This window comes from Haemaphysalis longicornis, unplaced genomic scaffold, assembly GCF_048455015.1.
Source record: "Haemaphysalis longicornis isolate Haplotype H1 unplaced genomic scaffold, Haemaphysalis longicornis Haplotype H1 scaffold_6, whole genome shotgun sequence".
Lineage (NCBI taxonomy): Eukaryota > Metazoa > Arthropoda > Arachnida > Ixodida > Ixodidae > Haemaphysalis > Haemaphysalis longicornis.
Window position 1 is genome coordinate 209,033,588 of NW_027526407.1, and position 27,271 is coordinate 209,060,858.

At 50.4% G+C, this 27,271-nt stretch overlaps 1 protein-coding gene across 3 annotated transcripts in view; it reads left to right on the forward strand.

Moving 5' to 3' along the window:
• LOC144141324 (uncharacterized protein CG43867) overlaps positions 1 to 27,271 on the forward strand; it is a 143,559-nt gene that overhangs the window by 14,160 nt on the left and 102,128 nt on the right. For all 3 annotated transcript variants that reach the window (XM_077672895.1, XM_077672897.1, XM_077672896.1), the window contains exons 5-10: positions 4,002 to 4,188; positions 8,178 to 8,241; positions 12,099 to 12,190; positions 17,680 to 17,818; positions 19,756 to 19,880; positions 22,626 to 22,763. In XM_077672895.1, coding sequence (XP_077529021.1) covers positions 4,002 to 4,188; positions 8,178 to 8,241; positions 12,099 to 12,190; positions 17,680 to 17,818; positions 19,756 to 19,880; positions 22,626 to 22,763 — 745 coding nt within the window. The remainder of the gene's footprint in view (positions 1 to 4,001; positions 4,189 to 8,177; positions 8,242 to 12,098; positions 12,191 to 17,679; positions 17,819 to 19,755; positions 19,881 to 22,625; positions 22,764 to 27,271) is intronic.

Genomic DNA, 27,271 nt, shown 5'->3' on the forward strand with positions numbered 1-27,271 from the left:
TGGTTACATCGGAATCCGTCAAAATTCGCCGTTCATGCGAAGCATCGGTGAGCGCTGGCGACGCCATAACTGAAACCACGTGAGCTCGCCTCCCCGCTGGCGAAAGACATTTAAAAATCCCCCACGCGGCGGAAAAAACGAAACTCGAGAGCGAAACTGATAAAATACTTCTTCATTTACCATTTGAATGGCGTTAGCGCTCCAGAAGCGGTCGGAGAGCGTCAAAATTTGAATTTGCATCCATCGCTAGCATACTATCGATGGGAATAGGCGCGGTCACGAATATGTCGTGGGAGCCACAAAAATACGCAGTACAAGCGATACCACACCATAAACAAGATGTGTGTGAATCCAACCGTGTCGCAACCTACCTTTCAATCATCCTTTCGTTTGTCATCACTCAAACGGAGGCCTCTTCTTTACTCCTTTTTTTTTTAACATCAGCCGCTGATGCAGAGTACGTCTCACAAGCTGTTGCACGGTCTTACAAACCACGACCATGGCTCTAACTTTGTGTTTGGGCTGTGAGGGAGGACGGCTGCGTTTCTTGGTGTCTGTGAACAAATGCTGCGGGACAATGTGGTAAGGACGCAAACGGCCGCCTTGTGTTCCCAATCAGCACGATGTGGAAACAACTTGCTGCGTGGAGGAGGAGAGGGGGTGCTCTTTTCCGGGGTGCGTCGAGCAAGGGCAGTTGTTGTCGTGTTGCGTAAACTCGCAAACTGAAGGGGGTCTATTTTTTTTCTTTTTTGTGCCGAGGTTAGAGGAAAGCAGATGGTGCGCGCTGTGTGAGATGGTTGATTTTATCTTTTTTTCTTTCTTGCGACCCCAAAGCGGTCCCCCAGCTGCACCAGTCGATCAGCGAGCTCGCCATTAAACCGCACTATAAACGGTACTTGCTTCGGCCAACCGCGTTTTAAAGGGGCCATGCAGACAAAACACAGCTTTGGTTCATTTAGAAGATTGCCACTGACGCCAGTTTTAATGTGAACTTCACTCAAAGAACCTGCATAATTAGGGAAAAAGGGAATCGCCATGGGCCCCACTAGCTGATTTCCCGCAACAGAGCCTATGCAATTGCCTGAGGCCGGCAAAAGCAAACGCTAATTTGGCCGGGCTTGAAGCTTGCCAAACGAGCTATTTGTTTTTAAATTGAGGGCACATTCCTTTTTATGGCAGTAACAATTGTGGGGTGAACAATTGAGCTACGAACAAACACATAAAACCGGAGCAGTTGGTTGCCGGCTGACACTGGCAGCCGTCGGACGCGTTGGACTTGCCTGGCACAGCACCGACCAACTCACTCACATGACCACGCTTGTTGAGTTGTGGCTTGCGTTTTGGGAAACAATTGGTATGAAGCCCTAATGAAAATGCTGCTGATAGAGAAGTCCGGCAAGAAGCAAAGTGCGACCACTGGCACTTCAGTGGTATTGCAGCGCCATCAATGAGAGGGGGCGATGAACAAGATAACCGAACGGCTGTCTGTGATATGGTCAGCAGGCTGCTCTGGATGATGCATCATTGTTGACGTCACGAAAACGCACGGTTCAGCAGGAGGATTGAAATTTTGGCGCAAACTGTTCAGTTTCCCAGTGAATGAAGTGTTGTTTGCTGCTGGACAAGCGCCGAGGGCGCTCTCAAACACTAAATCTTTCTAATAAAGCAAACTTGTATTTTGTCTGCATGGCCACTTGAGACCTATGGGAGGCAAACTGGTGGTGACAAGAACCCGCATTATATCCAGTTGCACACTATAAGCGGTTACCGTATTTACTCGCGTAATGATCGCACTCGCGTAATGATCGCACCCCTGAAGCTTGTCGTCAAAATATGACTTTTTTTATTTCCCGCGCAGTGATCGCACCCTGCACTTGCCGCAGCCATATGTCGTATGTGTGCCAAGTTTGATGACGATGGTTGTGCTTACCTTAGTTTTCTCCTCTTTCAAAGCAGGCATGGCTACGTTATTGCCGCGGACTTGATGATATTAGTGATATCGGCAAGCTTGAGTTTATTGTTGGTGCGGAAGAAACTCTCACTAAATGCACATAATGTACTCACGAGACATATAAAAAAACGCACTCGGCTTGCTGCGTTGGCAGCCGTGTCTTGATGTCCCACACTGTGACAGCAGCAGCCACTTATTGGTCGACCTTTTCTCACCTCGCAGCAAACTCGTTCCGGCAAACTCGTTCCAGCGCGTTCCGTAATTCCGGTGCGTTGCGTAATGAAAACACTGCATTTTGTGTCGCTCGATGGTCATTCGGTGGTCGGGGGAGTTATGTTTTTATTTGTTGTGTTGATTATGTTCATGAGACTTATCGGAAACATTCTGACCTGCAACTTGCGTTTTCTGCGGTCAAACTTTTTTCGCGAAAAATTTACGTCGCGTAATGATTGCACCTCTAAATTTGCATCATATTTTTGGGAAAAAAAGTGCAATCTTTACGCGAGTAAATACGGTATGTTATAAATGGTCTACACTGTATACCAAAACAAATTGTTTGAGAACTAATTTATAATTATTCCTAAGGAGTTTATGCCTTAGTTCGATCAGTGTAGGTCAGCATACGCAGTTGTTCACCAATTCAGCTTTTGCGGTCTTCCATCTTTATAGCTGTGTACCTTTTAAGAGGAATCCTTCATGCTGAGGAACTAATGTAAGAGGTGCCTGTCTGGGCGTGTTGGTTGTAAGTGGTCGAGAAGGGTGAACACTGCAGCTGGAACATGGACAGAATGAAGACACACAGCGCTTGTGTTCATGCTGTCCGTGTTCCAGCTGCACCTGGAGAACAACACCCCGTGGAGTGGACATCTGTGAGGGCATTGCTCGGGGTCAGTGTGAGCTGAAGCAGGGCGGGGCCTGGCTGCTACCCCTCATGGAGGGGACACTCCAGACACCGTCTAAATCCCGGTTTTGCTGACACACATCCGGATGGTGGTGGGCCAGTCGGTAGGCGAGCAGAAATCGGGCAACTTACAGCAACATCCAAGTGCCGAGGAAATCCCATCGTTACAACTGGCAATTGTTATTTATAAGCAGGTTGGGAATGGAAAAGACAAAACAGCTCAAAACGTTTTATTCGCATGCAAGGTCGCACTACCACTTGTTTGCAGAAAAGAAGCCATAGTCGGTGAGCTTTGTTTGCTGTACACGAAGTGAATGCACACCTCTTTCGAGGGCATCGACAGATGCTTCACCCACCAGCTAAGCAAACAGTTCTTGGCGGAAACAAGACCCTGAGGGACTGTGTCGTGCCTCCTGCAAAGGCGCTACCTGAGTAGGCTGCACAAACGTGCTGTCATCCCCGCTGTCCGCAACCCGCATTCGCGCAACGACCGCCTCTCGAGTGAGCCGCCCGGGCGTTTCCAAAACATCAGCCGTGATGCCCCGTCTGCGGAAAAGCGGAGGCAGTTGAAGAGGCCAAAATGCAGCCGGTCGTGGTCCAGCTCCAAGCCGTGCGAGCGGGTGCAAGGACGAGGCCAAAGGGGCTTTCGGAAGGAAAGCTGCTCTCCTCCTCTTCTCGCTTCCTCGTCACCGTTTTCTGGGTGGGAGGGATGCGAGGCGCATTGCAGCACACGAACCGGATTCGATCGTTATAGCCGATATTGCGGCACTGGAGCCTTCTGTTGAGCGGCCTATTCTGCCTCGGGAAGCATCCAAAAGTTGACGCTGCCATAGTTGTTCATCGGTGTCTCTGATATAGGGTACTCTTGTAAGTGCACTCAGCTGTGCTGGAAATTGGCCGGGGGGGTAGCAGATGCATTAGCACACCATCGATTGTGCTGTCTCAAAAAGAGATTGATTTTCTTCCCAACAACCTAGTACCTGTACAGGAGCTGCAAAGTAGTAAACTACAGTATGTGTGTGCTTATTTCAACTTTTTCTCTCGTGTCACGTCCCCCCGCATCACCCAGCCAGGAGCCCCGCAGCAGTGTGTTGCCCAGACGTGTCTCCTGTGGCTGCTGTTAACGGGTGCTGCGGTGCGTGTGTGCAGCTGGCCTCCCGGCGGCCCGGGGGCCGGGGTGCCGGACGGGTGTCGTCGGGGCGTGGTGGCGCCGGAAGAGGAGCTGCACGACTACGCCGAGATCTGCACCCCGAGCAGGGAGGTGGGCCCCCCCCTGGTCGTCCAGGATGGCGGTGGGAGGCCGCCCACGCCCCCCCTGCACCGCTTCCCCTCTTGGGTGAGCACGGGCTTCTTGCGAATCTCACACGGGGGGCAGTCGCGTGCCGTTCCAGGGTGGCTGGCCAGGGGGCTGCGTAGTGCGCAGCACTGTGGCGGCCGCTGCCGTGGTTTGTCATCAGTGGAGCCAAGTGTATCGACAGTGCGACGGGGGGCCCGCACGAGAAAGTGGGAGGGGGAGGCAGGGAGACATGCCGGGCGGTTGTGATGCTCTGCAAGGCAATGCCGTAGCAGTGCATGCGTTCGTGCGCCCGGCAATGGTGTGCCTTCACTTTGCACAGTGTGCAGCTAGACTACTACCAGCAATGCCAGCTATCCCCACCAGCGTTTGGTAGCACCGTCATCTTGAAGCGGTATCGTGAGCAGCGCGCGAGGGAGACACACGAGGCAGCCATCGCTGACCACACAGTGGGAGACGCCCTCCATCGAGTTGTACGACAGGCAGATCATGATCGACGCATTACGCGTAGCTGCTTTCATTTCCGCAATCAACTTCCATTGTTGTGTGTTTGTGTTGGGGATTTCCCTTTCTCTTTCTTATTTTTGATTCGGGTATATATCCCTTGTTCTTCTAAATAAAACTCTGTTGGCAGTTCAGCGCAGTGCTTGTCTTTGCTCCCTGTTGTATCGTTTTTTGGCACTGTTTTTTCTAAGTAGCATGCGCCGCCATGCATTTGCCGGTGACGCGATCACTTCATCGGCCAGAGGAATTGCTGCAACAGCTGCAGCAGCTAAACCAGCTGCCCGGGGGGCAGCTGGTTTAGACCGATGCCAGAATCGAGAGGCATGCACCACCGAAGCCATGCGTCGTCACTTGGCACTGCACTCGCGTTTCATGCTTATTCAGCCAATTCTTTTTGTCCTGACAAGTAAACCCTTTCAAGTTCCCCTTTTCTGTTAACCAAAACTAAAGGCACAATGAGTGAGGAGGAAACAGATGGAGCAGGGGCACCTCCTCTCCGGCTGCGACATGACCTGAGCCACCACCAAGGAACATGGCTCGAATGCTCACGTGCAGTTGAAACACTGCTAACTGGGTGCTTAGTGCTGGCCCCATAGTGCATCACTCCGGCCTGCATTAACTCCCTGTAGTGAGGAATCGTTTTGTGGTTATTTTCTGCATTTTTTTTCTGTTTAAGAAAAACATCGTTTGTGGCTGGAATGGAGCTGGGGGAGTATGCATAGGCTAGTTCTTTCAAATTAACCAGGGTTGCATTCTGTCTTCATGGCTTCTTTAAAGGAGACGTTTCTCACTGTTCAAAGCAACTCCACTGTACTGGGCTTGCACCTCTAAACATCATCCAAGCACAAACACCATCAGTACAGCTTGCACACAGCTTCCAGCTGAAGAAAAAAAAAAGCTGTGGTCATAGGAATCGGTAAAACACGAAAGTGAAATGTGCAGCGAAATCTGCAGCTGAGCATGATTTGCGGGTCAGCGGCTGTCTTGTGGGTGTGCTTGGCGAGCGACGTCGTGGTGGTGAATCACTTCGGCAAAGGTGTACTGGCGTCATTTCCATGACTGATATGACGGTAGGGAAATCTTGGTGTATCCTGGCATAAAACACTTTTGTGTTAAAATATAAAACCCGACAACTAACAACCCTAAGTACTTAAGGTTGCTTCCCCGCAAGAAGACCCTGTGTGCAGGGGTGCACCCTTTACAGGCCGCTTGCTTCGTTGTACTGGCATCACTTCCGTGACGGACACGATATAAGTGAAATCTTCATGAATCCCGGAATAAGACACTGTTGTGTTAAAAAGCTCTTGTTTGACACTCGACTGCTTATCTGGTTCATTGGAGCAGTGAGATGGGGTGGGTTGAGAAGCAAGTAATATTTAAATTTTTCTGCTCATGTAGTTATGTCGAAGTCACTAACGCAGGGACCTGATGTTTATTGGTTTTCAGCAGCTATTGGTTTTGTCTGTTTTCAATGGTCTGATACGTGGGAATCATTTGAACAGTGCACACCGTTTACAATTTATGCAGTGGGAGCCATGAAAATTCGCACTGTAAGCGGTACTCCACTCTAACAACACATGCATGAATCCGACCATATCGTAAGGTACCTTTGAATCATTCTTTGTTTATCATCACTCAAATGAGCGCCATTTAAAAGCAGAGGTACAGTCTTTATTTCGTCTTTTTGCATCAGACACTGCTGCACCATCTAAACCCCGAGCGAAGCTTTAACTGATGCTTTGTGTTTATGTTTTTGAGGGATCTGCACTTATTAGCGCTTAGAAGAGCAGATGTCGGCGAGACAAGGTGATAAGTATGAAGCAGGATGTAGCATTTGCGATGCAGAAGGTGGCTGCTTATCATCAGTGTAACGTACCGGCAGTGGGAACCTCCGGCGTCGCGGCCCCACTCGCTATCTCCAGATGTTCGAGAAGGACAAGGTGGTTGCTTATCTGCACAGCGCTCTAATTGCAACTAGTTACCGCCTGGGTGTGGGGGGGTCTCGCCATCTTCAGAGGTGTGCCCAAAGCAAAAGTGGTCGTGGTTATCACACGAGTGCAAGGGGAACACGCCGACTGAAGGGTGTCTATTTGTTTTTTAAGTGCAGAGCACTTTAGGTGCTCGCTTTGTCATCCTAGCTCGCTCGCTCGACCCAAGTACACAGAGCACCGAGGCAGTGTCCCCGGGTGACGCTGTTGTTCTTGGCGTACCCCAGTGGCTTCGAAAGCCAAGCGGTTTTTATAGTCATAAGCGTTCGAAACTTGTGAAACGCTGGCGCTTGTCATACATCTTCCCGTTGTTTAGCGCAAAGAAAACAAAAGGTACATTTGAGAAATAATATCCGTAATTAACTGGCAGCGCCCGCGTTTTTTCAGTTAAGGACGCTTGTTGGGTTGGTTTTTACGATAGTAAACACAAAATGTGGCAGTGCAATGCCGGCACGTGCAGGGAGAAAAAAACAAAGAGAACAGAGCTCCCGCTGGCGCAGTTTCAGGCAGGGGGCGTGCGAGCACTGCGAAGGTGGGAAATTTGAATCGCATGGGGTGGTAGCAGTAAACGGATAACGGCGGTACAGCCCATTATGGCGAATCACTGCTCTGCACTTCCGACAGCTTTCACATTGAGTGGAACGGCTCTAATTTTTGTGTTCTGTGTCTAAGTGAGAGGAGGCTGTGTCGAATGGCTGAGTCTATCTGTTCTCTTTCCTTTTTGTGACCCTAAAATGATGCCCCAGCTGCATTGGTCTACCAGTGGGCGGGCCAAAATGCTGCACAGTGAACGCCATATTGCACTTTGGGCGACTGCACTATAAGCGGTACGCCTATGCGTTGCGTTCTATGGGAGGTCTACCAGTGGCCGGGAAAACCCTCGTTATATCTCGTCCCGCACTGTAAGCGGTTATGTTATAACGGTCTACGCTGTAATTCAGCGGGCTTCCGTGCTTTGCAGTACCACTCATGTAGAAGCGGCACTTTTCTTTTTTTTCTAATTTTTGCCCAGATGCGACTTGTGCATTAGTGCAGGCCTGCAGTTGCACATTAACGCAGTGTTAGGGCCACTGCGACTACTGTGTATATTAATGCAACAACTGAGGACAATTATTCATTGGTTTTTTCGCACTCGCCACTTGTTAAGGGGGTCACTTTATCGGCGTGACTCGATGGTCCTGTGTGGCCATGGGAAGTGTGGTGGCCAGGAAGCCCCCGTGGTGGTGTCCACTGACATTGTCCCTTCAGCTGAAATTCAAGAGTGGGCCAAGACGACAGCGTGCAGTGCAGGGCCACATGCCTCGGTGCGCAAGCAGGGCACCAGCAGCAGAGGCGCTAGCTGGTCGCCGTGGAGACAGTGTCGTTCCCGCAATGAGGATGGCACGTCTGGTGGCCCCTTGCAGGCCCTTGGTGGCTGAGTGCAGTGTTTGCGTCCCGGGGGGGCTGTTGTGTGCACAAGCAGGTGTGGGCGGGGCAGGCAGCCTGGGAGGAGAGACCTCTCGGTGAACGCCCCCTCCCCGTGTCTCCCGGTTGGTGCAGGAGTCCCGCATCTACGAGGTGGCGGCCAACGGCATCATCCAGTCGCTGCACTCGGGGACCTCTGGTGAGGAGAGCTGCAACTGCCTTCCTTGTGTGGTGGGGCTGGCAAGTGGCCACAGCCTTGGCCACGCGGGCACAGGCTGTTTGGCCCGGGCAGCTTGGCACAGGCCGCTGGGGCCACGGCTGCTGTTGTGGGCCGCCAACTAAGTGCCAGCACATTGGCCCTGACGTCTGTCTGCCTGCAAGAGAAGGGCACCCGGTGAATGCAATCGGAAATTAGGATGGGGTGGTGTCAGTGCATCTTTGAGGCATGCAAGTTGTAGTTGGATGTGGACACAAACGGACTTCTTTTTTTCACTGCTGAATACCAAGGTGTGAGAATGCTGGGGTTTGCAGCTCAAATCAAATTTGAATTGAATACTACTGCCAAATGACAGCAAGGTAATCTGGCATTGAATGGGACGCTCGATTGTAGATCTTCTTGTTTCCTTTTTAAATTGAACGAAACCTTTTTGAAGAGTTCAAGATTTCTGTGCAAAGGTTGCCAGAAGTGTGGGGTTTGTGTTAGTTTAAACTCTGCAATCTCTACAATTCACATGCGCCTGTGTAAAGGCTGCACTCCTCTTGGCAACTGGGATGGTTTCAGGCAGAATGCAGACAGCGCAAAGATGACAGTGGCAGTCAGGACACGTGCTGTGTAGCCATGGAAATTTCGGCGCACAGGAAAGACATGTGTAACGTAGAGTGAGCAAGCAGAAGATCAGACACAAGGGGCAGGCTTAATCCAACGGCACTGGCCAGAGGGCCTGCCCCTCCACCAGCCAGCCTCAGTTTAGCGTGGGACACACACCAGCGAAGGACAAAGCACTGCGCTGTGCGTGTCCCGAGGAGTCAAGCTTAGGCTGACCTTGCTCTGTCGCACCGCCGTGCTGATGGATGGCCTTTGCAGGGAAGCGTGGGTTTGATGGTGGCAGGCGCAGTGCTGGAAGTGTTGGAGATGTCCTTGGCGTCCCCAGGTAGGGAACCGGGGCATGTCTGCCGGACCCGCTCACGCCACTCCTTGTGGTTCAGAGGGAGCTCTGGAATCGTCGGGAGGGAACATGCCTGGCTCCGGAGTCGCAGAGCAGACATGGCACAGCAGCAGCGCTTGTCCCGTCCTCTGTTCTCTGTGCTGCGACTCTGACCCTGTGCCTGCAGTGGGCTGTGCGAAAGTCCCGCTTCCACGCAGTCTCCTTTGTGCAGACGCAGGGAAGGGGGGAAACACGCTGCGGAACCAGTGGAGGAAAAAATGTGCACCAGCTGTGCCATGGCCTAGCGAGTGTCGCTGGCAGGCCTTCTCAGCCCCAGGTAGGCTTTCACTGTGGTGTCCCAGCATTAGGAAGAAAGCGGAGGATCGAAGGCAGAGCGGGTGCCGTGCGAGCCGCAGCGTGGGCTTTGTTCAACGCCGGCCGAGGGCCTGTCCCTGTGTGTGGGCCACACCGGCCGATGCCTCCACGTGCACTTGCGCCAGCACAGGGACAGTCTCAAGAAGGATGGAACTGTGCACCTCTCCGCGCACTCTGGCAAGTGTGCTTCGACGACACTGAGGGGCCGTTTCAACACCAAGACCGGCTCGCCCGCGAGATAGTCGAGGTGCTTCACATTGCGAGAGACCGCAGATGTGCTAGCAAGCCCTCTGTTGTGAAAGAAGAAGTTCCCCGATTCCCGCGCATCCTGACATTATCATCATCATTATGTAAAAAGAATTCATGGTATACCCTCTGCACATCCCGGCCCTTTGTCTTCTGGTTTTCCACAACATTGGTGCAAGAAACCCAGGAACGAAGCCCCCTCGACGACTCGAAAGTAGCCGACCTTGGGTTCAAGGACGATGGAGGCCAGAGACCCCACTGATGCCGACGGATGGGCCTGCCCTCTAAGGGGCCCATGAAAATGTTGACCACGACGTAAGTTCATCCGCACTGCGAAATCCCGGTGAGTGAATTGTGAGCCGCATTTCACTTGAAGAATATGATGGCTGACGCGAAAAAAGAAGACAGTTTATTGAAGCTCCATGCTATCAGAGTCTCTACCGTAAAACGACAGGCACTCCGTACATTGATACAGAAAATTCGAGATGGAGCTCTTGCCGCCGTTGACTGCCCTCAGCAGAGTTACCTAGCACTGAAAAGCCTGCTTTACCAACTCCAAGAACACGAAGCGAAGCTGAAACTGTTAGACAAAGGGTTTGAGCCGTACGTAGCCCCCGAATGATGAATGTCTCGAGGAAGAATATACCACACGCTTTGAATAGGAAGAGACTTTAATCGATACCAAAACCAGACAACCATGCGCTGTAAACCAAGGAATCAAAACAGAATCGCAGCCTACTGTAGATGTATTATCCGGCATCTTCCGTTATAAAGAAGACTGAGAAGGGACTGCTGGAACATCCAGCTCTGCATCATGCTGTTCCGACGCCACCGCATTTGGTCACACCCATCGCCAATAGAGCCAGTTCAGGCCAAGCCTACCCAGACCATCTTCGAACAGTGGAGCCCCAACCCAGTCGTCAGCCACAGCTCTCGGAGAAAATGCCGAACGTCACTGAACAACCAGAGTGTGAGCCACCTTCACCAGACCTCGGACTGAAGCAGCTCCCAAGGGGCACAAACTGCGACGCGCTTCTGCCTGCACATGCTACAAGCAAGGCAATCGCAAAGAGAGGCTTGAACAAGCAATGTAAATACCTTTGTCCTCCTCAAAAGAAACGTGCATCAACCAGAACTTTTCACAGGCGCTCGGCTAGTTCGACCGTTCAACCAAGGAAGCGCATCGACCATTTTAAAATGTACGAAGAGAAAAAACTTAGGAGGCTACCGAAGTCCTGTATCAGGTGCAACAAAAAGACGCACCCTCGGAATCGACAGAAAACTCGTCTATCCTGCAAACACTCAAGACCAGAAAAAGACAGTAAACCAAACAGGCATGATCTACAGAATAATCATCATAAACGGCTTCAAGTGATGCCGATGAAAATCGTCCACTCTCATGCGAAACCAACTTTCAACAAACAAGCTGTGGTCTCTGTCTACAGGTCTGAATTCGTACACAAGTTGGCCTACCGGAAACGTTATCGACGCTACAAACATCAGTGGAAGATTAAGTGGTCCCCAAATGGAACTGGACGAACTTAAGTGACCGTGCTAGTGAAACGGACTACAGGGATAGGACGACCAGCTTATTCACTCTGTTGGGGCGGGGAGGATGTTGGGAAAGAAGACGTTCCCCGATTCCCGCGCATCCTGACATTACCATCATCATTATGCAAACAGAATTCACGGTATACCCTCTGCACGTCCCGACCCTTGGTCTTCTGGTTTTCCACAACACCGTCTATCAGGCTGGCTGATTAGGAGGTTGACTTTTCCGCCCCTGCTGTTTGATTACGTCTGCACATGTGCCACTTGTGTTGTGTTATAGTGTTTTGGGTTTGTGCTGGCCAGTGTGTGAAAAGGAATGGGCACTCTGTGTAGTTGCAATTTTCATGTGTCCACACGTCTTTCCTGGGGATTAAAATTTCAGTCGACAGTCAGAGCATGTCCTGAGCCCCACCGTTTTCTTCGAACATCATCTTTGCACTGTCTGCTTCATGAACAAGTACCTACTTGCCCTTGTGAAGATATGAGAAGGTATGTCGTCGTACGCTTGTCATTTTGGTGTATGGCACGTGTGGAGTGCTCGTCGTATGCCACGGAGAAGTTTTTGCTGTGTCTTTTCTCTTTGCACCAGTTGCTGGAGACATTTTTGTTTTGTGCATTGAAGCAGAAATGGCAGGATTTGCAGGCCCCAGGGAAAGCTGTCGTGACGTGCCACGTGTGTGCGGCAGTGTGTCCCTTGCTGAGCAGGCGGGGCTGGGCCACGGCTGTGTGGGCTGTGCAGGGGCGTCCAGCCTGGAAGGCACCCTGCCGGGGAGCCGCCTGCACAGCGCCTTCTCCGAGCTCAGCGTGCCTGTCTACGCCGCCGTCAAAGGGGTGCGTCTGCTGCCCCCCTCGCGGCCACGGGAAGCGCGGGGGAAAAACCGGGGGTCCCTGTTGCGTCGGAAAAAATGGCAGCCTGCAAGTTTTTAAATCAAACTCAACAGTTATTTGACGATCTAGGGATTAATTTAAACTTCTAAAACCAAGTGGTAAGCAGCGGGCACCAGGGCACTGCTTACAGCAGGAGTTCCTCAGCAGAAAAGGGAGCCCCCTAATCGGCCGCGAACGACACACCTCTCTCTTCTAGCGCCCTGTACCCGAGGGTTGGCGTCTATTGGATGGCACGTGGCTAGAAAACAGACTGTGGGTGTCCTCGATTGAGGTTGTGCCTACCAGCTGGGCATGGCTACGCATTGGGTGTCAGTGCAGAACATTCGGAACCTTCAGTACTTCACGAACAGCGCTCACCAATTAAATTGCTTCACAAAGGAGCAGTTTTACCCTTAACAGCAGTCCAAGCTTTTGAATATTTTTGGAGTCGGCGAGTCGTAGAGCAACAGAGTTGGCGCTGCCGTGTGACGTGTGAACTTTCACGCTTCATAGCAGGGCGTACTCCTGTCGGTTGGCCTTTTTGCGTGACCCTGAAGCTGCGCAGAGGAGCGTGACACGGCAAGCCACAAGTGCCACCAAGTGCGGCATTTGTGGCAGGGGGCTGCTAGGGATACCGGGCGCTAGAGGAAGCAAAGAAATAAGAGGGGGAGGGAGGTGGCTGTTCTTTCGTCCTCTCTCTAGTTCTGCAGTGCACTCTCCGGCCCGAACGAGCCCTGTGCTCAAAAAGTTTGGCTGTATTCCACGCCCCTGCCTTGCTTTTCTTTAAAGTGCAAAAGGGTGAACTGAAGGGCTTGTTGGTACATCATATCGTTTGAAAACAGCGCGGAAGACGGGACGGAGCTTGTGTCGTCTATTACTTGCTCCGTCCCGTCTTCTGCGCTGTTTTCAAACGATTTCTTTAAAGGCCAACTGCACTCAAATTTTTGACAACGTAAAAATAATGTCATCTAATAGTGCACATAAAAAAGTGCGAAATGCGAAATATTGCGTTTCAAACATGAACGTGGATGCACGTGGTAGCATTGCGCTTGACATTGTTATTTACGCAGAATAACTTGCACTAACGTTGACCTAGGCTAAGGGAGTTAGGTGCAATTCCAACGTCGTATTGGTATTAATCGAGATGAAGTAGACCGTCCAGCAGATATTGCTGCACCAGAAAAACTGCCCCAGTATAGCAATCCTTGGCACTGTGAGTAATAAAAGCAGCTTCATATTTACAAAGCTACTTGCTTGTATGATTAAGAAAAGCAGCTTTGGTTAGCCTCGGCTATCATATCGCTCTTTTCCAAGGGAACAGACTGTGCACTAACTATTTTTACTATGTCATTAAGTGGGAACCCTTTGGTAAATGTCGACCCAGTATTTTTCACCTCGCTGCACATCACGGATCGAATGTAGAATTGTTCTGAAATCGTCAGTTAGCTTCCACAGCTAGATGCCGCACCACAACACAAAGAAAATTACTTTTCTAATTCTGTTTCCTGCTTTCAACAGAGACATGTACAGCTGATAACATTTTACTTTGAAGTAAATGAAATCTAACCCTGTACAAAAGCGAATGCTTTATCTTGGGACTGAAAAAAAAAAAGTGTATCATTGAGGGGAGGAGTAGTTTCGTTAGCTTTCACTCTTCGCGAAGACGGTGGCTGATCTTTGTGCGGATGTGTTTGACCATGAGCAAGGCTGATTTTCGTTCACTTAGCAAGGGAGGCTAAAGTCGCACAAATGTTTATACCCGCACATAGAACAACCGTAGTTAGGTTGCCAAGCTTTTCGAGATGTCTAAAGGGTGAAGGGGGTGGTGTTCGGCCAGACCAGATGTGGCAAATATTGGACGCGGAAGGGCAAAGGGTCAAGAATTTGTAGAAAGTCTTTTTTTTGTGTGACAAATGCAGTAGGAACGATAAATGTACACGCATTGCGTGTTCTGTGGTATTTTTTTTAGCAAAACTATTATTTCCAAGTAAAAAAAGTCTTGCTGACTCCAGAGCCATCATAAGTGCACGTATAGTTCGTCTTATAATCTCTTTTACTGCAACATCAAATGCGAATATTGCTACATATGCGGTTAGTTTTAAGCATGTGATGCTGATGGCGGTTGAGTGCGGTGATGTGGCATGGAAACCTCTGGCAAACACGTGTCAGCGCCTGGTAGAGTGCCGTGCAGGTCGTGGGAGAAGTGTGAGCTTCACGGGTCAGGTTTCTCCTACCTCTGTCACAGGCCGCTTGGAACATTTTTCGCCGACTTGCCGCCAGGTGCAAACGTGGCCTGCTCGTACCTTCTGTGAATGACAGTGCAGTGGAACCCCGATGATACGACTTTGAAGGGACCACGAGAAAGGATCGTATGACCGGGGTGTCTAACGACTGGTGTTCGGGTAAATGCCGGCCTTGTAGGCGGTCTCACACGACATGTGAGCCAAGAACTTTTTAGACTACTATATTTAGCGCGTTCTCGCGTGATTTGCGAATGTTTGTCAGAAATCATAAGTTAAAAAAAAAAAAAGAAGAAGCGCCTATGTTGTGCCTTCCTCCCCTCCACGGCATCCGATATAGCTTGCCAGCCAAGCTATGCGACACCAATGCCAGCTGGCGCTATGTAGAGCCTGTCAGCCGTGCGCCTAAGGCCGACGAGGTCGAGTGAATTGAGAAGGGAAAAGAGCATGTCAAACTGCCAAGGCCAAGCGAAACGAATGATACAGTTAAACCTCGATATAACGAAGTCGTACTTGCGGGCGAAAATTTCGTTAAATCGAGAATTTCGTAAAATTGAGGTTTCGATTTTACAGTTAATTTAACCAGTTATTGAGGTTTCAAAACCTTGCCCATCGCTCAGAAACAACTGCTATGTAGTTACCTCTCCACTTAAACCGAAATTTGTACTGAAACTGGCCGCGAAAATTATGTGAATTAAGAGCTTCAACACTTAGGCAATGGAATTCGGATAGCCGACCGGTCGTAAAACCGGTGCTTTTTCCGCAACCCCAATTAAATATGATAGCAGGCTAGGTTTCCACTTTTTCTTTTTTTCATTTCGGTCACTATTAAATGCCGCTGTTAGTTAATTGAACCCGCGTCCATGCCCCGTGAACTTCACCCCGGCGAGGTGCTTGTTCGAATTTACGCCTCCTTTCGTCCGTTCAGTGGTAGGCTTAGGCGCGGCGTTGAGGGGTGCGGCGGGCCAACAGCGGTAGGGGGCTATATAGCTTTCGAGACTTTTTTCATGCACAAAGACTCTGCAGTATGGGCGCGTGATGCAACCACGACACTCGAGATAAAGCCATGATTGAGAGTTGAGCGGAGTACACACGGACCGCTTCACTTTGTGGAGCAGCGCTTACGTGCTCCCGCTAAAGTGGAAAGCTTACATTAAATATCTTCTGGCCAAATTTGATTAAGCAATTACTTGTATGCCCGCTGAGCCCTAAAGAAACCGATTTCTCCGCATCGCAGCTGTCTAATGAACACGTTTTGACCACGTTCGGAGAGCAATTTATTGCCACCAGCACTCGATATTCAAGCCGTAGTGAAATAAGTCCGTAAGCAGTGCTTGGCGTTTCTTGACCAGGGTGGGCTTTACGTGACGCTCGTATGCTGACAGTGCTAACAAGGCTTGCTCTTCAAAATTCGCGTGTGCCTGCGTGCCTCCGCAGAATGTCCATGGCATCCATCACTTCAATGGCCTTCGGTTTCACTGACACTTCCTCAGGCTCTTGTTCGGAACATTTTTCTTTCCCTCGGAGTGGTCATGCTGCTTATAAGACTCATCTAATGATGGACGAACAAAATATTAATGTGGTTATTAGCGAGCACAACCTAGAGCAGCAGCCATGGAGAAAGAAAAAGAAAAAAGAAGAAAAAAGGAAGAAAAACTTTTGTTTCCTCCATGGCAGCAGCACCGTGAGCAAGGATGCGTCTAAGCATAGAGGGCGCTGGCGTAGGCAACGATGGAGACGTCAAAATGGTGGCCGCACTGTTAAACCGTCCATGACCGCTAGCGGTTTTTGAGCAGCTTCTTTCATCGCTTTTAATTGTTGTCAACCGCATAATTCCCCGCTTTCCTTTCATTTTAGCCTTTTAAGAGTTAATGTGAGTGCTGAATGTTTTCAATGTAGCCTCTGAGAGGCAAAATAAAACGTGCCTCGACCGGAATTTCGTTCTTCCTTTCTCGCCATGACTTCGTTAAATCGAAAGCGCCGCACGAAATTACTTCGTAAAATCGAGATAAAAATACATGGATCTAGCGAAATTTTGATAGAAAACTTGAAAAAATTCGTTATATCGCGAATTTCGTTAAATCGAGGTTCGTTATATCGAGGTTCAACTGTAGTACAAGGAGGAGATGAAAAAAAACGGAATTCCACTACAGGGCAAAGACGCCCTCTGAACGGTCCCGTGCCGTCACTGTTGGGTCAAAATGCCCAACACATGGATGTTTTCGTTTCCCACAAGACCCAGCAACGTGAGAAGCAGATAAGATGATTCAAACTTCGCGAGTAAACCCTGTTGTGGCAAAATTATACGCGGTCTTGCAACAGGGACTTGCTGCGGCAGCCAGCGAGTGGCGCAAAATGGCGGTGCCAACGTATGCGTGTATCTGCCATTGTGGCGGACGCGCGTGAATGTAGGCACGCTAGCAAAGAAACCAGCGGAGTGACAACACCACTTTGAAAATCACTGAGAAGCAGAGAGCAGGGAGAGGGGCAGAGAGCATCGTGAAAGGAAGAGACTTGGATCGAGCGGGCGAGCAAAGCGGGTCATCGAAGTGGGTTTGCGTCGTAGTGTTTTCGCATTTGTCGGCGGCTCAATGGGAGCTTCAAATTCACGGACCGCCAGCCACCTGAACACACTACTGTGACTTCTGGCAGTCGGCGCGTTGGCGCACTACGGCCGCGTGAGGCCATCGAAGGTTAACCCCCGCTCACGAGTACCCGCCTGATCACACGCGTCTAGTCAGCAAGTGGTCTCGCCTGTATGCGGACCTTTGCACATGAAGCAGAGTCAAACGGGGGTTAAGAATAAAGGCCGGGACGAGGCGGCGAAGTGGTGTAAAATATGGGGAAAACGCCGGTTGATCCCAGCCCGGGTCCGTCGTATGAAGCCTACCGCGTGAACCCGAGCGTCATATCTTCGGGGTTTTTAATGCATTGTTTCTATGGGGCGTTTGCCGGGACTGCAGTGATCCGTCGTAAGAAGGGGGTCGTCGTAAGTCCGGGGTACGTACCAACGGGGTTCCACTGTACCTAGTGTGCTCTGTGCTTACGAGGCTTAGGATATCTGACGCGGTGTTTTTTAGAGCATAAACTGCTTGTTTGGATCGAATTTGTGCAAAGAAAAATTTGAGTGCAGTAGGGCCTGCCTCCCTCGGAGAAAGTTAGCAGGGGTGCATGTGTGACACACGGTGCCCCGCTGCCTTTCTGCCCCTGCAGCGGGCGTCCCAGATCCGGTCCATGCCCTTCACGGGGGAGTCGTCTGACTCGTCGGACAACGAGGAGACGAGCCGCACTCCGCTGAGCGACCGTTCCAGCGACCGCTCCCCCAAGGCCACTGCCCACGGGGTCCGCAGGGGTGAGTGCCCCGCCAAGGGTGCGGGGGAGGGCCGTTGCTGGCTGGTGGGGGCTCGGCCACTCGCACGTGCACACCAGGGCAGTCGCAGAGGAGCCTCGTCCTTGGCCGACGCATGCCAGAGCCCCCTCGGAATCTGTGCCTCTCTGACCTCGTTCACAGCCAACGCTGCACACCCCGCCAGCGGGTGTCACTGAACCACCAGCGCATCTGATGGACTCCTTGCGTGGCAGGTTTGGTCGCACAGAAGACCAGAACACCTCCGTAAGCTGGGTCGCCAGACGCCGTTGTTGCCGTAGTGTCTCCAGCGAGTGATGGTTGTCTTGTCCATTCAAACAAGGCAACTTGAGCCATTCTTGCAAATGGCCAAGCTCTCTCCAGGTCTCGGACTTCACACCCTTTCTGCACGCGCACTTCCAGTGCCCAACATGGGGTTGAACGTGCCGGCCAGACTTGCTTCTTAGGACGCCTGGGGGGGGGAGCAATCACAGCGACACACGATGACGGTCGATCTTCCTTCGAGTAAACATGCAGAAAGACGCCTGTTGTAGAAGAAACATATTGCAGAAGAGTTTGGTGTTGGTACCTACTTTGAAGAACGGTGGAAGCCAGCCTTGAAGGCATGTTCATGAGGAAAGACTACCTAGGACAACACGCGGTTGACGGTAGGGTTGCGAAGGTCTTCGGGTACGTTGATGGCTTTTTGATTTTGCTAAACCTTAGAGGTGGGCTCACTTGATGTTCTTAGCTCTTTCAAAGCGTGTAGCAGAGAGTCGAATTTTACAAAGGAGCTCGCTTCACAGAATGAAATAACGTTTTTAGACTTAAAGCTAACCTCTTGCAATACTGGACACGTGTGCTCGATGTACGCTCCCCGCACTAAGAAACAGCTTTTGCCATTCGAGTCTTCCCATTCCAAGTTGGTCAAGCGGGGCATAGCAACACTGTGTTTTCGCACCGCCCTTGGGAAAAGCTGTCACCATTCAATGGAACAGAGTTTTGGCGGACAAGCTCAGCGTTTAAATGTGGCTGGTTCCCCCGGCACTGTTCTGAAGTCGGTAGCCGAAACAAAATGAAAAAAGAATCGGGCGGGAGGGCACGTGCTTTTGAGGACCGTAAGAAAGTGGGAGTAATCCCGTACATTCTCAAGATATCGCACAATCTTAAAAAAGTGGGTACACGTAGTGTTTTCGGCACTGTGTAAGCTGGCAAGCCTTGGTCCCAGAATTGGAAAGCACAAACCAAAGAACACGTGCACAACCCGCCATGCCACAAGATTCACAAAGTGCACGACAAATGTTATCTACCGCATACCGCTGAAGTGCGATAAAGCATATATTGGGCAGATGGTACGCTGCCTGAATGTTCGTGTAAAAGAGCATGAAGCTTTGGTCACGTCAGGCGGAGGGACAGACCACTGCCCGGGTTGTGGATGCAGCCCCCTCTCTGACGAGACGCAGATAATTGGCAGGGGTGCGAGGGGGAGCTGATCGAAGCTTATCAAATGCGAAAGCACGGTTTTGATGAGTGCGCGCGTGTCCCCTCACTAACGGTGTCGGGCAAAGAAGCTGAATATTTGAAAAAGAGCCGATTTTGAATTGCGTCATCAGCTGACCCTCTTACTTTATTAGCTTTTACGGCGCATGCGCTGACCTTGCTTTTCCTTCGAAATTTTATTCTTTAGACTGCTGCCAGTCCCAGCGTGCGTGTTGTCCCGTTCTCTCCTCGTGTACGCGTCTTCAAGGGTGGGTTGCACCGTTCTCCAAGGTATGTACCAAGGGGCCCAACACCAAACTCTTCTACGCCTCAGTAGCTGGCATTGACTGTGGGGGAGGCTGCTTAGTCACAGCTTGGCAAGTTGCACCAGTGCTCAGTACGGACACAGTGTGGACCGAGTGCGCGCCCAGTGTGTGAGACAGTGAATCTTGGTGCGCGTGCAGAGACGTCGGCTGAGTCCCTGCTGTCAGACGACTATGCGGTGCCTCCAGACGCGGTGTCCACCACAGCAGACACCCTGAGCCTGGACTCCCTCGAGCCACCACCCGTGCTCAGCCGGACTCACCAGGTGGGCGCACCTGCCGGTGGGGGTGGTGCTCGTGCACCGGTTCGCTTTGTGCTGATTGCAGTTATGCCCGTTTCATCGCACACTTCGAGCAAATAATGCCCATGTTAGGGGACACAGATGCAGCGGGGCCCCTCTCAGTTTCCGGCCACTGCTCTGACATGGCAGGACTGCTGGCCGAATCTGCTGCCCAGAAACAGGACTGGGCGACTGCACTGGGGCCTCTAGTTCGGCCAGGTAGTGCCACATGAAAGCTAACGTGCAGGTAAAGGAGCCATGAAGGCAAAGTGCAAGTGTGTTTTATTCCAAAGATGTGGTGTTTTATTTGCCCCCAGCGCTAGTCCGGCAGCAAACGATAGTTTATTCACGAAGAAATTAATCAATTTATGTTAAAATTTTGATTATCCCGCCAAATCACGTGTTTCGTGAGGTCGTCCGCGATGACGTCGGAAAAGCAGGCCTTGAAGTGAATGCGAATGCGGCACTGGGCATCCAGCAAACTGCAGAGCCTTGTTTACCGTCAGTCCTCCCAGATGGCGCTACCATACCGTGGCTGACATACGGAATTTACACAATTGTAGGTCGACCCTTTTTTGCAAATTTGAGAATCCAATGTTGGGTCGTCGACTTTGAATCGAAATCGAACGGTCTACCGCTAGTAACGGCAAGAGAAACGAGAAATCGGGGGTGCTACGAGGTGGGGACAGCTTTGCACCCTCGTTCCCATGGTTATGCTCTAAGTGTGAACCGCATGGGGCCTTATCTGCTCGCGAAAGTACGCCGCGCTGTTGCTGCCGCGAATACCACCCGCATGCTGCGCACTACGCAATCGGCGGCGACAACATGGCGGCGTCACCAGCCATTCTTTAAGATATCACTGAAGGCACAAACGAAGGCGTTTGTGCAGGAAAGGAGCTGATAATGTGGTCAGGCACTCGGTGCGTTTCCCCGATCTCTACTCAGGCTTAGATTAAGCGGTTGGCTGGGTGCTCATTTAGTTGGATGATCTGTTTCGGGGAGTTGCGCAGCTCGAGAGATGGAGTTCATCGAAAACAACGTGGCGCCCATGACTTCGCCGTAGTTCTTCCTTGTGTGAGGCGTCCGTGAAATAAAAATTTCTTACTCATTTCAGTGTTATAAAACACCGAGTCATTGCTGCGTTTGACAGCGAGCTCGTGAGCGGCGGGAATGGTTCGATCGACACGACAGAAGTTGCAGCACAGGCTACATTGCCGCGAAATGTCCAAGCAGCGTCCGATAGTGGGAATGGTTATTATAGGATGCCAGCAATAATAATTTATCTCTCTGAAGAAAAATATATTGTGAAAAGCGAGGTGGCTAAGCATAGCAATGTTAAGCATAGCAAGGTTTAGCGCGCGCAGGCGATGGGGCGCGTCGTAGTGGAGGGCTCCGGATTAATCTAGAACGCCCTGGAATCTTTAACATGCGCCGAAATCTCGACCACACGGCCGTTTCTGCTTTCCGCCTCCGTGAGAAGAGCGGCTGCTGCACTTACTCGAACTATGATTGTGCCTCTCGAGGAGTGCAGTGGCACGACCTGGCTTGTGGCAACTTTTGCCCTGGCTCTACGCTCATACCATACAGCACGCTCTGGGATTACAAAAATAATAATATCACCGTTCAAATGATAATGAAAGTGCCTTTAATTAAGTTGCTCAGGCACTCTATGCTCTGTATGATTAGAGCCTCAAAATTTAAAAAGTTTGTAAGGAGGTAGTGCAGTCTGTACCTTGTTAGAGAAAAAACCTTCTTCGAACGCTATTGCAATGTTATGTACCTTCAAACAGGAATTAAAAAGTGCAGTTTAATGTTCTTGGCTCCTAAGATGACTTAGTAAATGTTGTTAATTGCTCCAAATTAAGGTTGTTCTGGTCCAAAATCAAGATTTCGCTGCTCCAAAAACTGCTCCTAAACCTGTTTATGCTGTCTCACCCCTGCATGTATGCACAATTTGAGGCACCCAGAGAAGGTGAAAAATTTTTTCAGTTGCTGCCACGGGGTTACGTTTTATGCCGCCTCTAAGGATAATGGATGTGTGTTCACGGAAACCCTTGTGGAGCGCCACTTTTTCTCCAGAGGGCAGAGGGGGTCGGACAGAGTGCGGAAGGGGGGACAGTTTGACGAATTGGTGGTCATGCGGGGTGGCAACACTGCTTTCAACGTTTACTACAAGGGAAAGTTCCTATAGCAGCCATATTTGTCTGCAATATTGCCTCCTTTCAAGCGCGTGCAACTTTGTTCTTGCCGTCCTGACAGATGGGGATATGGCGTGAGCTGCAGTTACCCGTGTCAGCTCACGATTGCAGCGAGAGCCGTGCTGATGCTGCTCACCATTTTGTGCACCGTGTGGGTGGTGCAGTCGTAGTGTCCGTGGCTTATGCTGATAAGGAAGAACAGCTGGTGCATTTTGTAGCTTTATTATTGGTGGAGGGAGTGGTGGTCTGTGTATTACACTTGTAACATTGCTTGCACTGCTGAAATCTATGAGCCTCGCCTCTACAGAATGGGTGGCGTAATGAAGTTTTCAAGTGCAACTAGGACTATTCGGTCAAGGCTCGATCAGCTCTTTATGAGGGGGGGCTGTTTGCTCGTTTTGGACACTGCTTTCAGAGGTGCACCTCGGGGTAACGGGAGGGAAGTTGTTGGGGACGCACTGTGTGCTGAGGCCAGCTGAGGGGATCATTGCAGGCCCAGCAGTGTGTGCCCTTGCCCATCCCCCCCTGTCAGGAGGAGCCCCCCGTGCTGCCCTCCGAGGAGCGGGCCGAGAAGAGCGGCTACCTGACCAAGCTCGGGGGCAAGCTGAAGACCTGGAAGCGCCGCTGGTTCGTGCTGGCCAATGGCACCCTGCGCTACTACAAGGCACAGGTACTGGCGCTGCTCTGCTGCTGCGAGCCCGTCTGCTGGGAACAGGGACAGGGAAATGGGACCCCCGGCCACAAATCAGGGCCTGCGAACTCGCGAGCTGTTTGGTCAAGGACGGGAGATGCACCGGCAGCACCGTCGACAATGGAAGAGCCCCCTTTATTCGTGCTACACGAGCAAAAATGTACAAAAAGAACAGGTCCTGGGGGTGGCAGAACACCAGTTGAAATCGAAACGGAATGCAGCATACCTCCTGCCTTATTTTGAGTGGTTAGTAAAGAAACCCCTGTGCACATGTTCACACATATCTACACTATACACACAGACAACCGCTGTTTTTACTTGAATCTAAGGCGCCCTCAATTGTAACGTGCACCTGTTTTTCGCAGTTTGGGGGGGGGAGAAAGGACGCCATGTCCTCGGTTGCAACGCGCACTAGGCTGACATTATTTAATACAACAATGCAACTTGTTCTCACTCGGAACAAGCAAGGTTTATTCCAAAGGTGGCACGAAAGGAAATGTGCCGGTTATCGGCGGCAAGACAGTCGCCACGATGACAATCCGGGCCAGCGGCACTGGCGGCACATGATCACTCGCCATCGCTGCTGGACGCTCTCGACGGCCCAAAGCATGTCATCTTCGGTGCCGTCCACAGCATTCGAAATGCCGCTCTTGAACGCCTTGCCATGGTAGCTGGGATCGTGCACCATTCATCCTTCGCCCATCCGACCAAGTCTCGCAGAGAGGCGCGTTTTATTCTGTTGCTGGGAGTTACTTCGTGGCCGTCACCCACAAGCCACTCGGTGTCCAGGGCCCGCTTTGAGTGGCTTGTTCAGAGAAGCGTCCAGCGGCTGCAGTTGTGAGCTCGTGCCACCGGGAATCGCAGCCGGGTCAGTGCTGCAAGCGGCGAGCTTGTCCTCGATGCGCTCGTCGAGGCGCCTGGCCCCAGCTTGCGCCAGGTCGCTGCAGCCGTACACAGTTCAGGCCACCTTGTCATCCACCCCTTCTCATTTGCGCGCACAATCGCGCCACTGACTTTTGCGTTTGCCGTTTTCTTTTAAAGCATCTTGCATTTAAGGGGGGACGTGGCTTTCAAAATCAACTTTTTTATTTCTGTGTGGATTTTGATGAAAATTGGCACAGCAACTGGAAATGCTTCTGTTATAACACCATAAACATTTCAATGTAATATTTTGATAACTTTTTCATTTATTAAATTTTCTTTCTGTTCTGCTTGTACCGAGCTTGAGCGACTTATAAAACATGATAGAAAACTTGTTCGGAGTGCTTTGCATTCCCAAATGAACGGACGAGGTCGTGACAGTTTTAGAATTTTTTTTTTACAACACAATGTTTTTTAGTTTTCATTTTTTTAGAGGTTAATGAGCAACAGGCATGTTGACTGTGAACGATTATTTGAATTAAAAAATCACAAAAAATAAATCTGGAAAACCAAGAGTGTCACGACCTGAACTGTTCATCAAGGAATGTAATGCAAGAAACGGAATCAAAATAGCCCCAGCGGTCACAAAGAAATCCCTGGTACAAGCGTCACAGGTGGCAAAAAAAACTGTTTTGAGAAAACGGCTTCCGAAGTTGCAACATAGGTTTCACTTATCAAAAGTTGTCACGGTTGTAGCCTTTCATGTCCTTTTGAACATGGGGCTTCTGGAAGGCCTTGCCTTGAAATTGGAGTGCCTTTTACAGCCTTTCTCTTTCCACAAAACATCATTTTCAGCTCCTCTGTGAACAGTACATAGCCCAGTTAGCAGACAAAACGGAGGGGGAGATGGCTTTCAATGGGCTTTCGATGCAAAGTAGGTTAGCTGGTTGGCAGTATCGCACTGGACAACTTCCCTTTGCAGTGTTGTCCCCATGGCAACAAGTGAAGCGTTTTTTTTACTTAAATTTGAAAATTTCTGGCTTCTTTTATGTTTTATTACTTTGCCTGGCGCAGCAATTCAGTACTCATAGGTGTTCGTTGCCAAAAGTTTGCATACCATAAGGGTGCAAACGAACTACTTGGAAGCTTGGTATAATACTGTGCATAACTCCAACTTTGATGGAAGGGTTTTTTTTTTTCACTACTTTTGACGGCATCCAACATTTCTCGCAACAGAGTCAGTATGCCCTAAGCTATGATTATATGCATTGGTGCCAATCATTTCCCTACAAAAATCACTGTTAAATACTGCGACAGTAAGGTAAATTTTTAACTCAGAGAACATATTTTTATTCCTATATTCCTAAATCAAACCTGTTTGCATGATTATTAGAAGCGCACGGGAAACGTTGCGCAAGAAAGGCGATATGGCTCGCGCGCATCGCAGCGAACGCTTACCGCGACATATCGTACTTTGATTATCCCTGATATGGCTTGTCAGGTCGCTTTTAAGATTAAATCTAACGTCGCAGACATTAATTACAACTACTGGCGTTCAATTGTAACCGGTTGCGCAGACATGTGATGCTGCAATGCGCGTCGGCTATGCCGTGCGCGCCGCAGCGTTTGACGCGTCGACTGTTTCTTTCGCAAGGCTAGCGAGCCCACAATCAAATCACAGCAATAACTAAGCATGTAAACATCGCAAATCCGACTAAAAGTTCACTTCACGAACCGCTATCGCAAGCGCGCACACCGCGTCACCCTCCGGGGTCTGGCGACGGTAGAGTCACGCGCCCCACGAAGCGTTCGATGACCTCCGCCTTTCGAGCCACACAACTTCCCGTAATCTGGCTCGTGATCTCAGGCATTCCTATCGCGATAACGTCCGTGCTGAATACCACCGATTGAACAGAAACTTGGCCGAGCGAAGCACCGAAAATGAACTCAAACCACACGCTACGCAGTTCTGGCGGCCGCCATCTTGCATTGCGCCGCGACACCCAATCAGGAGGGCCCTCTTGGCGCGGCCCGACCAGAGGACGAATAGCGCTTCAGCATCTATTTCTAGCTTCGTTTGTGCGTCATTTCTTTTCTGCTGTTCGTGCGTTTGTGAATGAACGAAGATAAAAGAGACGCGGGGTACCGGAAAGATGAACGCTCGGCCGATCTAACGATATCAAAATGGCCGCGCCCGATGGCACCGTTGCGGAGATACAGCGCTCCGAAAATCGCCGTTTTTTCGCCCTTTTGCGCTGATAGTTTGTCACCGCGCCTTGCAAAACTATTTTTTTATGCCACTTTGCGACGCTTTTCAGCGGAAAAACTTCGCAGACATACAGATTAGGAAACATAGAAGCCGAATATGTGGATTTCAAAAAAACGATGTTTTGGTCATTTTTCTGAAGTTGAAAGCCGCGTCCCCCCTTAAATACGAGGCAGGGGAGAAGTCTGTGGCTGCCCACAGTGCAGCAAAGCCGTTTTTTTGGGGCCAGGTGACAACACGCGAACTGTCTTGGCTCCCGTCTTCTCCACTGTACTGGTGGCGGGCGCATCGAAGTAATGCCTTTGACTCCGTTCAAGACCGCACAGCCAGGTTCATCCTTACAGATTATTCGCATCACTCGAGCGTTTCGGCATTAAAGTGGCAACTTCGCCTCCTTCCACTCACCTCCTGTCGACTGATAGCATGCCTGTCCCTTTATCGCCGGTTCTTTTATACCTTGCCCCCAAACAATCAGTTCATCCCACCCTCTCCTAGAACCTCGTGTCACAGCCATCGTAACGCTGTTTACCCACCACGCGCCCACACTACAACTTTTCAGCGTTCATTCTGTGTTCATGCAGTGCAAGACTGGAACAATCTTTCTGCCGACATCGCCGTTATTACCGATAGCAGTCGTTTTAGGTCTGCGGTAGAAGATTTATGTCATGACCTGTAACCTTTATTGTTCACATCATTGCACCGTGTTTTGCCTGCCTTTTTTCCAGCAGGTCTTCTATTTGGGGATATCGCCCCTTCTTTGGTCCGTGTTGCCTTGCTTGAGAAAATTTTCGCTTTCTGCTTGCGCCAGTCCCACACACAAGTGTCTGGAACACTGAACGCACGTGACACGGCCCGATTTCCTTGGCTCACAAGATTACATTCCTTCTTAGGGGGGATGTGGCTTTCAACTTCGGAAAAATGACCGGAACATTGTTTTTTTTTTTTTTTAAGTCACATATTCGGCCTTTATGTTTTCTATTCTGCGCGTTTGTAAAGTTTTGCCACCGAAAACGGTCACAAAAAGACATAAAAAGTACTTTTGCCAGCCGCAGTGACAAAATATCAGCGCAAAAAGGCGAAAAAACGGCAATTTTCGGGGCGCTGTATCTTCACAACAGTGCCACTGGGCATGGCTATTTGGGTACCAATAGATCGACCGAGTGATCCTCTTTCCGGTCCCGGTCGTCCTCTTTATCTCCATTCATTCACAAAGGCACAAACGGCAGAAAAAGAAAAACACACAAACGAAGCCAGAAATAGATGCCAAAGTGCGATTGGCCGCATGCATTGCAATGCGCGAGCCGTATTGCCTTGTACAGCGTGTTGTTGGGCAAGTTGGGGAATCATTTTAAGGGTGAAA